Source organism: Notolepis coatsorum (assembly GCF_963971535.1).
Source record: "Notolepis coatsorum genome assembly, chromosome: 9".
Taxonomy (NCBI): domain Eukaryota; kingdom Metazoa; phylum Chordata; class Actinopteri; order Aulopiformes; family Paralepididae; genus Notolepis; species Notolepis coatsorum.
Genome location: NC_140173.1, coordinates 114,316,535 through 114,332,040, shown reverse-complemented (window position 1 = coordinate 114,332,040; position 15,506 = coordinate 114,316,535). Strand labels below are relative to the sequence as shown.

The following is a 15,506-nucleotide window of genomic DNA, read 5'->3' as shown; positions in this document are numbered from 1 at the left end:
GCTCTTATTGCTTGATCTCAGTGCAGCCTTTGATACTATCGATCATTCGATTCTTCTAGGTCGGCTTGAGAATCATGTTGGCATTCGGGGTCACGCACTTGCTTGGTTTAAATCTTATTTAACTGATAGAACACACTGCGTGGTCTATAATAATTTAACATCTGCGACCCTCCCAGTGCAATGCGGTGTCCCACAAGGCTCTGTCCTGGGCCCTTTGCTATTTTCGATTTACATGCTACCCCTCTGCAATATCATACGCAAATTTGGCATATTTTTTTTTTACGCTGATGACACCCAATTATATATACCTATTAAGCCAAATGATTCCTCCCAATTACAAAATCTTGAGGCTTGCCTGCTTGCCGTCAAAAAGTGGATGTCGCAAAACGTTCTACTCCTTAATGCAGATAAAACTGAGATGTTAATTGTTGGCCCCCCAAACCACAAAGGCCTGTTTCAGGACATCTCCCTCAACTTTGATACTTGTCATGTATCCCAGAGCTCCACCATAAAAAACCTCTGAGTCATTTTTTATTCCTCCCTCTCATTTAATGCACATATAAAGAATTTCACCAAAATTGCCTTCTTCCATCTTCGTAATATCGCAAAAATTCGCCCCATTTTAACTCTGGCTGATGCTGAAACCCTAATTCATGCTTTTGTCTCATCACGTCTTGACTACTGTAATGCACTTTTTTCAGGCCTACCTAATTCAAGCATCAAAAATCGTCAACTCGTGCAAAATGCGGCTGCACGGATACTAACTAAAACTAGAAAATGTTATCACATCACACCAGTTTTGTCCGCCCTACACTGGCTTCCTATTCAAGCCCGATCTGACTTTAAAGTGCTACTCCTCACCTACAACATTTTAAATGGGCTTGCACCGCTCTATCTATCCGATCTCATCTCTCGATACTCGCCCGCTCGTGCTCTGCGCTCACAAAATGCGGGGCTTCTATCGATTCCTAGGGTTAAAAAGAAATCCGCCGGCCACAGAGCCAGTGTCACTCACCTACAAGGAAACAACTCCTCAAAACGTACAGAAAGCCTCTCATATCCGTACTCTCTATCTCTGACATGCTGCACGGTCAATTTAATCAAGCCAGCAGTGTCATTCACCTACAAGGAAACAACTCCTCAAAATGTACAGAAAACCTCTCATATCGCTACTCTCTATCTCTGACATGCTGCACGGTCAATTTAATCAAGCCAGCAGTGTCATTCACCTACAAGGAAACAACTCCTCAAAATGTACAGAAAACCTCTCATATCGCTACTCTCTATCTCTGACATGCTGCACGGTCAGTTTCAACAAGCCAGCAGTGTCACTCACCTACAAGGAAACAACCCCTCAAAACGTACAGAAAGCCTCTCATATCCGTACTCTCTATCTCTGACATGCTGCACGGTCAGTTTCAACAAGCCAGCAGTGTCACTCACCTACAAGGAAACAACCCCTCAAAACGTACAGAAAGCCTCTCATATCCGTACTCTCTATCTCTGACATGCTGCGCGGTCAGTTTCATCAAGCCAGCAGTGTCACTTACCTACAAGGAAACAACTCCTCGAAACGTACAGAAAGCCTCTCCTATCCGTACTCTCTGTCTCTGACATGCTGCGCGGTCAGTTTCATCAAGCCAGCAGTGTCACTCACCTACAAGGAAACAACTCCTCAAAACGAACTGTTCTATTCTATTCACATAATATGCTTACTTCATATATCTATTCTATTCACATATATGCCTACCACTTGTATCTATTGCTATGTTCGCCCATCACAATCACGCGAGCAGTCTAACGCCTGTCCCGTCTCCCTGTCTCCCTGTGAGTGGCTGTCCCGGAGTGATGACCGGAGTGCTGGATGTCCCGTGATGACACCCACCCAGGATGCGACCCTCTCTGCGTGCCCCCCTGTCTCCCTATCTCCGGCTGTCTCGTAGTGATGACCGGAGTGTTGGATGTCCCGTGATGACCGGGAGGATACGACCCTCTCTGCGTCGCCCCCTGTCTCCCTGTCTTCTGCTGTCTCGGAGTGATGACGGGAGGACGCGCCCCTGTGCCTCAAATAGATCCGCTATCAGTTCTATCTTTAATCTTTTAAAATGTTCAGTTGCGAAGAAGACCTCCGGTGACGTCATGTGCTAGACAGCACCGGTACAGATGGGCTCCGTCAATTTAACAAACAATTAACTAACGTAACTAACTAAAACTCGGCAAAAGTGCACAAACTCGACATGTCATCGCCCGGCAGACCCACGAGTATATCTCAACAAGACGGCGCGAGTGGTAGAGGAGGAAAATGGAGACAAAAATCTCAATTCCCCGGGAGAAAAGTAGCTGAAGCTAGCCCAGATGAAGCTGAAATTAGCTCGGATGCTAAAATGATACTGGCGGAGATGGGGAAATTGAGAGATGAAAACAAGGAAGGACACCGTCAGACTAGAGCGTCACTGACGAAGCTGGAACTAGCGATGCAAGAGATGAAAGGTAAAATTAAAGACCTTGAGAAGAGAACAGATGAAACGGAGCAACGTATTAACGATGTGGAGGACAAGGGCGGGGGGTACAGGAGGGCAATTAAATACCTGCTGCATAAAGACATGGAACTGATGGCTAGATGTGAAGACCTACAAAATAGGTCAAGACGAAATAATATGATAATATACCAGATACCAGAGGGAAGCAAGGGAGGAGACGTGAAGGCATTTCTGAAGGAAATGTTTAGAGCAACCATACCATCGATGCCTGAGATTGAATTGCAGATAGAGAGAGCCCATAGAGCTCTAGCAACAAAACAAAGAGACCCAGCTGCCGCCCCGAGATCTCTAGTGGTAAAGTTTGTGGACTACTCTGTGAAGGAAATTATCATAAAACAAGCATGGAGTCAGAAACAGGTCATGTATGAGGGAAAGCAGATATACTCTGACCATGACTACTCCCAGGAACTACAGAGGAAGAGGACACAGGTATGTGTCGTAATTAAGCAGCTGAGGCAGAAGAACATTAAGGCCAGATGCATGTACCCGGCACAGCTAAAGATCTTCACGGACTCGGGGGTAAAGATGTACACTACTCTGACGGAGGCTGCTCAGACGCTTCAGAAGTTTGATATCCGAGTGCGAGTAGATGAACGAGAGCGGATGGAAAAATAGATGTCCCACAGCGAATGGAACAGCACAGGGGAGAGGAGAGGTGGAACCCCAGAGGGACTGTCAAGCAGAGATGTGACGGCACTCTTCGGAGGACCTGAGATGGAATGATTTCAACACACGGCGAGTTGTACTATACTTAAGGTAAAAAAAACTGACGTTAGGATGACAAAGAAATTAATATAATGGACCGAACGGAACCCAGGTACGGGCAAGATTGTACTCGCATTAGGGCAGCGACAGCTCCAGGACCTGGACAACAGCGGCGCCGACATTGTGTGTGTGAGTCCCACAGAGGACCATCACCACCCTCCGCCCAAGATACAACGGAACTGGTTTAAAGTGATAAACAAGTACAACAAAAAAACACACGTTATAAGAAAAAACCAGTTGGGTATGTGGAAGTGTATTTTACTTTATTTACTTACCTATTTTGTTCCATGTTATGTGTTCTACCTGTTTAATTTGATATACCTTGAGAGAAACATTGGGCCACCGCCACTTAAATATACACCTGCTTTACTTGAATGTACATACCTTTGGATAAGAAAGAGAATGATATATGCTAATAAATGGAAGATAATGCCATATGGATGATCTAAACTGTATTACTTATAATGTCAAGGGTTTGAGCAGCCCAGTAAAGAAAAAAAAAAACTTAGTCAACTTAAAAAACTACACTGCTCTATAGCAATGATCCAAGAAACACATTTGTCAGAAAAATAACATTTGAGGCTGGGTGGATCAGGTATATAGTGCTTCTTATAAAAATGGGAGAAAAAGGTGAGTAGCCATACTGTTCCATAAATCAGTCTATTACAACCATGAAAAAACTATTAAGGATGAGGAGGGTAGATATGTGATGGTTGTGGGGTCTATTGGGGGTACCAAAAGAACAATGCTCAACATATATGCCCCAAATGAAGACAATGCAGATTTCTTCAAGAAAATAGCATCCATAGTAGCGGATAAAGCGGAGGGTACTATCTTGATAGGGGGAGACTTTAACTGTGTCTTGAGAAATAATATAGATAGACTCCCAGCTGGAACAGGTCCTCGGTCCAAAAATTTAAGGAACTGGGACTGATGGATATTTGGCGCTGTGCACACCCCAGGGAGAAGGAATATACGTTCATGTCACAGGTACACGGCAGTTACTCTAGACTGGATGTTTTTGATTTCAAGAACAGACCTATACAGAGCTAATACATGCAACATAGAACCAATTACTATCTCAGAACATGCCCCTGTCACCTTGAAAATAAAGATAGGACCAAGTAAACAGTTTAAATACTGGCAAATGAATGTCTCACTATTAAATAATGAAGCAATACAAAAGGAAATAGGTAAAGGCTGGAAGGAATATCTCACCTTCAATGACAATGAAACTGTCTCCCCTTCTGTTCTTTGGGAGGGGGCTAAAGCAGTGATGAGGGGCAATATTATTGCTATTTCCTCAAGATTAAAAAAACAAAGACTAGCCCAACAAAATGAACTGGAGAAGGAAATTAAGAGACTAGAGATAGAACATCAACAATCCAAAAATGTGGAAACTCTGGGCTTACTAAAAGAAAATAGAAAGAAATTGGATGATCTGCTAACATATAAGGCGGAGGGAGCACTGAGATTTGTAAATAGGACATACTACGAAATGGGAAACAGAGCAAGCCGCCTGTTAGCATTTCAGTAAAATACAATCCAATAGAGTAGTACACAAGATAAAATGCCCAATCAGAGACCAGATGCTAACCCAACCTAAAGATATCACAGAGGAGTTTGCTAAATACTATGAGAGGCTATATAAAAAGGAAGATGAACAAGACAAGGAAGAGAAGATCGAATCCTTTTTTAGCTCAATCAACCTGCCTAGATTAACAGTAGACGAAGCAGATATGATGACATTTCCAATTAGAGAAGAAGAAATAAGAGAGAGTATACTCAAACTTAAAAATAACAAATCCCCAGGAGTAGACGGCTTCCCAGGAGAGTACTATAAGATATTTGTAAATGAGCTAACCCCAGTGCTATGCAGGGTCTACAACTATGCTCTGGACAAAGGGGACCCACCGAGGTCATGGCTGGATGCAGTGATAAGTGTAATAATCCATAAAGACAACAAAGACCCAACCCAATGTATGTCATATCGTCCAATCAGCCTTCTCTGTGTGGATTTAAAGGTACTAACCTCAATTATACTGTAGCAAATAGAATACAAAACACATTAGTTAACTTATAAAACCAGACCAAACGGGTTTCATTAACAACAGGCAGGGAACTGATAATGTTAGAAGAAGAGCCTTGAAGGCTTGAACCTACAGTCAATCGCAGCCAGAGGGGACACCCCGTCAATGCTTCTCAAAAGGCATTTGATAGGGTCGATTGGACCTTCTTAAATCAGACACTCAGGCATATGGGCTTTAATGATACGTTTTCTGAATGGATCAAAACGTTTTACAAAAACCCCAGATCTAGAGTTAGGGTAAATGGACACTGCTCTGAGTTCTTCTCTCTGTGGCGTGGTACGCGCCTCTGGCGACGCCCTTTCGCCCTCCTTGTTCGCGGTCAGCATTGAACCACTAGCTGAACTAATAAGGACTAATCCCTTATTACGAGGAATTCATGATGAAGGAAATGATCAACACAAATGATCACTATTCGCAGACGATATATTATTATTTTTGGAAAACCCTGCTACCTCTGTCCCCGCACTTCTACATAGCCTAAGTGAATACAGTAAAGTGTCAGGATATAAGATTAATATAAACAAATCCGAAGCCATGATGATAGTCGGGGAATGGCCATCCCAACTAGATGATTTGGTCTCTTTTAAAAAATCCAAACAGGGATTCAGATATCTTGGTGTTGTTATTACACCCAAGATTACACAACTATTCTCCTCAAACCACGATAAACTGATTAAAGAAATTAAAAAAGATCTAGATAGATGGGATTTACTACCCCTGTCCTTTTTTGGCAGGATAGAGACAGTGAGGATGAATATCCTACCAAGACTACTCTTCCTATTTCAATCCATCCCTATACGAGTAACACAATCCACATTTAAGATGTTGGAAAAACTGATATCAAAATGTATCTGGCAAAAGAAGATGGCAAGAATACAACTAAAAATATTGATGTCAACAAAAGAGAGAGGTGGCCTGGGCTTACCCAACCTGAGACTGTATTACTGGGCTGCTCAGCTTCGAGCAGTGGTGGCCTGGATGGTAAAGGATATGGAAACCGGCTGGGTCTCTATTGAGCAAAACTCCATACCAGGAATATCAATATCCACCCTCCCATTTATGAGTAAAACATTGCAGGGAAAAATTTGAATCAATCAATCAATCAATCAGATTTATTTATATAGCACATTTAACATGACACGTGTCAACCAAAGTGCTGTACAGAGGGTAGAACACATAGGAAAACAGGGCATGAGTCAGTGAACAGGAAAGGCTAGTAGGTAGAAGTGGGTTTTGAGCCTAGATTTGAAGGCATCTATCGAGGGGGCAAGCCTAATGGAGGTGGGGATGCTGTTCCACAATATAACTAATATATGGATCAAACATACACTGAAAATCTGGAACACAGTTCAAAAACACATAAAAGGTACCGTAGCTTTGTCAAGGGCTATGCCCATAGTAGGAAACATAGAGTTTCTCCCATCCATGTGGGATAACACATACAAAAGGTGGGCTGACTATTTGATGGGAATACATTTAAATCTTTCTCACAACTACAAAACAGATTTTCTCTACCATCAAGTGACTTATACAGATATTTACAAATGAGAAATTATGTCACTAAACACACAGATTGGGATACTATTAAGAAAGAACCAACCAATATAGAATTCCATTTTATATGACTGTGTGAACGCCCGATATTGACAAGAAAACAAATATCCCTTATGTACCAAAATCTAAGGCTAGACATGTCTGATGACACTCTACATATTAAAGAAAAATGGGAACTAGAGATGAATACAATAGTGGAGGATGAGGATTGCCATGTGTTCTAACTGTCACAGGGGGATTGGAAGCCAGTTATGGAAAGAATTTGATTGGAAGGTCAAAATGAGATTCTTCAGAACTCCATTGACAGCATGTGTCTTCGAAAAGGACTCTACCAACAAATGCTGAAGGGAATGTGGTATGGTTGGGGATCATACGCACATATTCTGGGACTGCCCAAAAATACAGACGTTTTGGAAGGATATAAAAGAAGAAATAGAGAAAATATTGGAAACGGACATCCCCATGGACCCAATGTTGTTTCTGTTAGAAATACAGAGTGAACGAGTGTAGGACACGGATCAATACTATATACTACACATCTTATTGATGATTGCACAAAAAAAGAATTACTATTAACTGGATGAAACCTGAGTCCCCTACGACTGCTCAATGGAAACAGAAAGTTAAACATGTACATATTATGATGGAACACATGACAGCCCAGCTACAGCTGAAGATGCCTCTCTTTGAGAGGAGATGGAGGTCAATTACTAGCTATCTTGGGTAGGCTTGGGACACACTGCTTTGAGACAGGATGGAGGGAAATGTACATGTGTGTATTATGGGTATGTATATACAGAGAGGGAAATGTGTAGGTATATTTGTGTAGGCGGGAATGTTTTGGAGAAGGGACCCAATCTCAAGGTTAGTTATTTGTAAATGTTTACTTTATAATATTTTTTTTGTCTGTACTGTCATTTGTACTGTACTGTACTGTACTGTCATTGTATTGCTGTTGGCAATAAAGTTAAAAAAAAATCAGTTGCTATCACTATCAGCTCTATATTTAATTTTTCAAAATGTTCAGTTGCTATCGCATGCACTCATCTGTGTTTCACTACGTACATGGGTGCATGCTCACCAACTGTTCGCCTGTTTTTAATGCAACATGCAACACTACTATCACCGACATCTAAGAAGGGAGATCCCCCCTTGAATGGCCCTTCTAAGGTTTCTCTCCTCCACATTGCCTGTGGTGCATTTCTTCCTATTGCTAGGTTTTAGTGAGTTTTTCCTTACCTTCACGTGGGGTATGTCTGGGAGTGTTGCATTTATTTATTAAATTTTTTTTGGTATACTTGTTTTTTTCTTGACTTATTGTGTTGTTTCTTCTTGACTTGTTTAAAGAAGACGTGTCTCTGTTAAGCACTTTGAGCTGCATTCTGTGTATGAAAGGTGCTATATAAATGAAGATTATTATTATTATTATTATTATTATTATTATTGTCTACCGCGCTCCCTACCTGTGGAACAAATTACCTGCCGTCGTCAGGGGCGCCTGCTCTGTCGAAGCTTTTAAATCCCTGCTTAAGACCCATCTTTTCTCTCTCTCCTTCAACCTACCCTGATCTCACCTGGTCGGGGACTGACCCTTAGATTAATCTGTCTAGTTTAGTTAGGATGTCTATTTGCTCCCATGTCTGCTTTTCTGCATTTTACATTTTAACCTCTGTCTCTGTCTCAACCAGTCCCATGGAACAGCTTCATACCGTCTTCTGTCTGGCCTGCAGTGCTGAACCTTCTGAGTGACTTCTCCTGCCCCCACGGGGCATACGGCCCTGAGCTATTGTCTTGTATCTCATCCTGTATCCATACGCTTGCAGTAGTTCTATCTATTACTCAATTTCACAATTTTCTTATATACTATGATTCTACTGTCACCATGTATATATATGCTCACTACATGTATTTATTGCTCCATCTCTGCCCACTACAAACATGGGAACTCTCTAACCCCTGTCCCAACCCCCCCCCCCCCATCGCTCTGAGTGCTTGTCTCGTAGTGCTGACCAAGGTGGTGGATGTCTCGGGGTCTTGGCCAAGATTGCAGTGACTGTTCTACGTGCACCACGAGGCCATGGATCAGCTTCTTACCATCTTCTGTCCATGGTCTGTCAACGTGGTTTCATTGCTGGGTTAAGTACTTCTATTCTATTGACATAATATGCTTACTTCATATATCTATTCTATTCACATATATGCTTATCACTTGTATCTATTGCTATGTCCGCCCATCACAATCACGCGAGCTGTCTAACGCCTGTCCCGTCTCCCTGTCTCCCTGTGAGTGGCTGTCCCGGAGTGATGACCGGAGTGTTGGACGTCCCGTGATGAAGACCGGGAGGATGCGACCCTCTCTGCGTGCCCCCCTGTCTCCCTGTCTCCGGCTGTCTCGTAGTGATGACCGGAGTGTTGGACGTGCCGTGATGAAGACCGGGAGGATGCGACCCTCTCTGCGTGCCCCCCTGTCTCCCTGTCTCCGGCTGTCTCGTAGTGATGACCGGAGTGTTGGACGTGCCGTGATGAAGACCGGGAGGATGCGACCCTCTCTGCGTGCCCCCCTGTCTCCCTGTCTCCGGCTGTCTCGGAGTGATGACGAGTGTTGGACGTCCCGTGATGAAGACCGGGAGGACGCGACCCTCTTGCGCCGCCCCTGTGCCTCAAATAGATCCGCTATCAAATAGATTGCGCCTTTTCTATCTTAGGAAGCTTAAATGGGCTAAACTCCCACAGGGACTGATGGCCAACTTCTACCATTGCGCAGTAGGGAGTGTACTCACGTACGGACTACTGGTGTGGTTTCCTAGCTGCACCAGGGCAGAGAAGGAGGCCCTCCACAGAGTGGTCAAGGCTGCGAGGAGGATCACTGGAACTAGCCTCCCAGATATCTCCACAGTCTTTACCTCCCGCTGCCTACGGCGTATAAATAACATCTTACAAGACCAGTACCACCCAGCAAACCATCTCTTTCAACTGCTGCCCTCTGGTCGAAGGTACAGATCCATCCAGTCTGGAACCAGCAGACTGACCAACAGCCTCTACCCACGGGCTGTCAGGATGCTCAACGACGAACATCAACTTGCCCCCCCCCGCATCCCACCCCCGGTGACATAACTCCCACTCCCACATTACAACAAAAACTGTGAACCGGACTTGCATTGCTGCACTATACAATATTTCATCCTTTGCAAGTCAACGCCCCCCCCCCCCTCCTTCCATTAACTCACTGGACTGAAATATTTATATTTATTAATTTATTTGCACTAGCACTAAATGCACTTGGGACAATGATGGTATGTTATATATTGAGGACATTGGGACATTGATACTTTATTACTATATTACTATTATTATTGACATTATTATTTTGCACATGCTATATCTTATGTTTGTATGCCAGTGGTGATGTTCCTAACAAATTTTCGTTGTACCAACAATGAAAAATAAAGATCTATTCTATTCTATTCTATCAGCTCTATCTTTAATCTTTCAAAATGTTCAGTTGCTATCGCTATCAGCTCTATCTTTAATCTTTCAAAATGTTCAGTTGCTATCGCATGCACTCATCTGTGTTTCACTACACACATGAGTGCATGCTTACCAACTGTTCGCCTGTTTTTACTGCAACACTACTATCACTGACATCTAAGAAGGGAGATCCCCCCTTGAATGGCCCTTCTAAGGTTTCTCTCCTCCACATTGCCTGTGGTGCATTTTTTCCTATTGCTAGGTTTTAGTGAGTTTTTCCTTACCTTCACGTGGGGTATGTCTGGGAGTGTTGCATTAATTTAAAAAATGTTGGACCTTATGGTGTTCTTGTTTTGTTCTTGACTTATTGTGATGTTTCTTCTTGACTTGTTTAAAGAAGACATGTACGGCCCATGGGGACATTAACGTGTGTGGTCGGGCCTTACAAATAAATTTTATTTGATTTGATTTGATTCTTGAACAGAATAGGGAAGATAGGTTCAGGAGGAGATACGGTTCAGGGGGGAATCAAGCTATCCCTATGGTCATATCCTGACCAAAAACAACAGTCTGTACACTAGATAATGCTCCCATGAACATTTAATCTTTTTTATTTTACCTTTATTTTACCAGGTAGTCACTTGAGATCAATGATCTAATTTTCTAGCAAGACCTGGCCAAGACCTGGCCATTTACTGGTATCACAACCATGTGACATTTTGAGCATTATGCTCTTCTTCAGACAACAGAGAATATAGAGACACACCTTCCAATACCTACTATGATATCAACACACCTTCCAATACCTATACTAGGCTATCAACATAACTTCCAATACCTACTAAAATATCAACACACCTTCCAATACCTACAATGATATCAACACAACTTCCAATACCTACTAGGATATCAACACACCTTCCAATACCTACTACGGTATCAACACACCTTCCAATGCCTACTAGGATATCAACACACCTTCCAATACCTACTAGGATATCAACACACCTTCCAATACCTACTACGGTATCAACACACCTTCCAATGCCTACTACGGTATCAACACACCTTCCAATGCCTACTAGGATATCAACACACCTTCCAATACCTACTACGGTATCAACACACCTTCCAATACCTACTAGGATATCAACACACCTTCCAATACCTACTACGGTATCAACACACCTTCCAATACCTACTACGGTATCAACACACCTTCCAATGCCTACTAGGATATCAACACACCTTCCAATACCTACTACGGTATCAACACACCTTCCAATACCTACTACGGTATCAACACACCTTCCAATACCTACTAGGATATCAACACACCTTCCAATACCTACTACGGTACCAACACACCTTCCAATACCTACTAAGGTATCAACACAACTTCCAATACCTACTACGGTATCAACACACCTTCCAATACCTACTAGGATATCAACACACCTTCCAATACCTACTAGGATATCAACACACCTTCCAATACCTACTAGGATATCAACACACCTTCCAATACCTACTAGGATATCAACACACCTTTGATATGATTAGCTTCAACCTGAATTCGACCTGTGAGATATAAACACGCTTTTCACGTCAATATTTGTAAAAGAGAAATGGTTGGCCTACTGTACGTTTGTATGCAGCTGGTGTGAGCTGGGTAGTGTAGTTTTTAGACTAAATTTAGACGTCCATCGAAAGCCCCAGGTCTCCTCTTTCTTAGGACTACAGCGATTTCATGCCGCTTTCTGTCGTCACATCTAAATGGTCCCTTTTCCGGTGCAATGCGCAGATATTTTTATAAGCTCATCTTTCGCTAATAACACTTACAAATCGTTGGTAAACAAACGTAGTGCTGAAAATATACACTTTGACTGCTGTTTTGATAGGGTTATGGTCTTTACCCTTGGCTACATTTGAAAAAGAAACACAACATCACTTAATACGGACTGTATTGATCTATTTGTGCCATGAAATAAATCTCATCGGGCATAAGAGGTTAATACGGGTTGAAGTCTTTGAGCATTGTGAGCATATGAACCTTGTTTGGGTGTAAGAACTCACACAAACATTTTAAAGTCAGAGTTCCATTCATTGTCTATGGAGCCGTCCCTCTCTCTGATGTATAGCTTTAGGAGAGAGTGGTGTGATGCTCACAAATACTGTCTGAACTGTCCTGGGGCACAGGGAGAACATAATTATGTGAATTCTTAACAGGTGGCATTTCCCTTTAAGGTCAAATGTTGTTGGTTACTGACCCAAGATCAGCAGAACTCCTATTCTGGGACGCTCTGTGAATACGGGACCAAGACACTACTCAGAGTAGCAGTGGACATCCCTCTCCTATTCTTCACTCACAGATATCCTCCTAATGGACTTGAACTCCAGGAAGATCAGGTGCTCCGCCAGCTCCATGGGCTCCAGGTGGTCAAACAGCAGCGAGGCCTTGCCCTTCTTGGCTTGTTTCTTCCTCTGGGTCAGCTTACGCATCCAGTCATAGGAGGGGCTACAGGTGAGACACAGCACAGTGGCAGCGGTCTGAGCACAGTGGGGGAATTTAGTTTCAATCGAGTGAGTGAGTGAGTGAGTGAGTGAGTAGGTGAGTGAGTGAGTGAGTGAATGTGTGTGTGTGTGTGAGAGAGAGTGTGAGAGTTTAAGTGAGTGAGTGAGTGAGTGAGTGAGTGAGTGAGTGAGTGAGTGAGTGAGTGAGTGAGTGAGTAGGTGAGTGAGTGAGTGAGTGAGTGTGTGTGTGTGTGAGAGAGAGTGTGAGAGTTTAAGTGAGTGAGTGAGTGAGTGAGTGAGTGAGTGAGTGAGTGAGTGAGTAGGTGAGTGAGTGAGTGAGTGAGTGAGTGTGTGTGTGTGTGAGAGAGAGTGTGAGAGTTTAAGTGAGTGAGTGAGTGAGTGAGTGAGTGTGTGTGTGTGTGTGTGTGTGTGTGTGTGTGTGAGTGAGTGAGTGAGTGTGTCTGTCTGTCTGTCTGTCTGTCTGTCTGTCTGTCTGTCTGTCTGTCTGTCTGTCTGTCTGTCTGTCTGTCTGTCTGTCTGTCTGTCTGTCTGTGTGTGTGTGTGTGTGTGTGTGTGTGTGTGTGTGTGTGTGTGTGTGCGTGCGTGCGTGCGTGCGTGCGTGCGTGCGTGCGTGCGTGCGTGCGTGCGTGTGTGTGTGTGTGTGTGAGTGTGAGAGTTTAAGTGAGTGAGTGAGTGAGTGTGGGAGTGAGTGAGTGAGTGAGTGAGTGAGTGAGTGAGTGAGTGAGTGAGTGAGTGAGTGAGTGAGTGAGTGAGTGAGTGAGTGAGTGAGTGAGTGAGTGAGTGTCAGTGCTGGCTCCTCACATGGTAGAGATGTCTATGAGTTTGAAGTGCTCCTCACAGCCCAGCTGAGCTGTTGCGTCCCTGAACTCCTCTGTCAGTCTGATCAGACCCAGGTCCAGGTTAAACTCTGCTGGGAACGTCACTATCCAGTACCTGTACGCACACGCACGCGCGTACACACACACACACACGCACGCACGCACACACACACACACACACACACACACACACACACACACACACACACACACACACACACACACACACACACACACACACACACACACACACACACACACACACACACACACACACACACACACACACACACACACACACACACACACATGTAATCTTTGGAACAGATTTTCTTTTTCTTTTTCTTAAGAAACAATGAAGACTTGAAGTCTATAGCCCTTCTCCAATTAACTTCAGGCTAGTGAAATAACTTGAAAAAGGGAAATGAAAATCATTCTTTGAAATTCCTGAACATTCTATCTGTGCTTGAGGGGTTGCAGGAGAGTTTTTAGGTCATGAACCAAAAAGCTTGACAACCAGAACAGTGGTTCTCAACCCATCTAATACGTTTGGTTGTAAATGTATAGAATGGTCACACTAGAGGAGATAGCAAAACATGAGCAGCTGCTGTCCAAGGAGCAAAGTTGGTCAACTTTGATACGGGAAAGTATTATCATAATATTTTATTTCATTTAATGAACTTCCCATAATGTTGGCGTGTTACTTTAATCATGATTAATCACAGCCTATCATGCGATTAACGTGTTAAAAAAACCATAAAATGGCATGTTTTTATGTGACTTTAAGGCACACCAGAAGAGGTGTGATATCATATCATATCATAGTGATATGATACACTGAAAAATCACAAGCAGCACAAGGTTGGAGGCATTGATTGATTGATTGATTGATTGAACACTTTATTAACAGATTGTAGAATGGGTACTATACAGTACGGCTCATACACACAATTGTTAAGGGGATGCAGACCAGAGAAAGTCTTTTGTCTTGTTTACATCAGGGTCCCCCATTTTCAATTCATAATGACATTTATGACATACATGACATAGTGATTTACAGATATATATCATGACATTTAGGACATACATGACATACAGATATACAGTACTGTTACATTTGTGACATACACGATATGCAAATATACAGTACTGTTAAACAGAGATCCTAACAGAAAATATATACATACGAGGGGGAGGAGACTGTACATTGGGAGAGAGTGGGTGGGGGGTGGGCAGAGTTTGGACATTTACGGGGGCCAGTTTCGAATTGCAGCCTCCCGTAGAGCGGTTTTGAAGGTGGGTAGGGATTAAACATTTTTTACGGCTGTGGGTAGGGCATTCCACATTGATGTGGCATAATTGCGAAACATGTTTAGTCCCTTGTTTGAGCCGAATCTGGGTTGAATATGATTTGTGGAACTCCCTCTGGTGTTGTGGTCGTGGTATTCACTGACCTTTGGGAAGTATTTCGACATGTACATGGGTACCTTAGTGGTGTAGTGTATCTTGTAGACCAGGCCCATTGCAAGTTGCTGTACTCTGTCGTCTACTCTAAGCCATCCTAGGTTGTCAAAATGGGCAGGGGTGAGGTGGGTTCTAGGAGTAAGGTCAAGCAGTAGTCTGACCAGTTTTTTTGTGATGTTTGTAATCTTGTTTTTAGTGCCTTTTATTATATTTTTATTTTTTTAACTTTTTTTCCCCCTTTCTTTTTCCGTTTTTCTCCCATCCCAATGTTA

At 43.0% G+C, this 15,506-nt stretch overlaps 1 protein-coding gene across 1 annotated transcript in view; it reads right to left on the bottom strand.

Moving 5' to 3' along the window:
• rasgrp3 (RAS guanyl releasing protein 3 (calcium and DAG-regulated)) overlaps positions 1–15,506 on the bottom strand; it is a 69,706-nt gene that overhangs the window by 40,854 nt on the left and 13,346 nt on the right. The window contains exons 4-5 of the mRNA XM_084321212.1: positions 13,754–13,885; positions 12,788–12,935 (exon numbers count right to left, since the gene is read on the bottom strand). Coding sequence (XP_084177338.1) covers positions 12,788–12,935; positions 13,754–13,885 — 280 coding nt within the window. The remainder of the gene's footprint in view (positions 1–12,787; positions 12,936–13,753; positions 13,886–15,506) is intronic.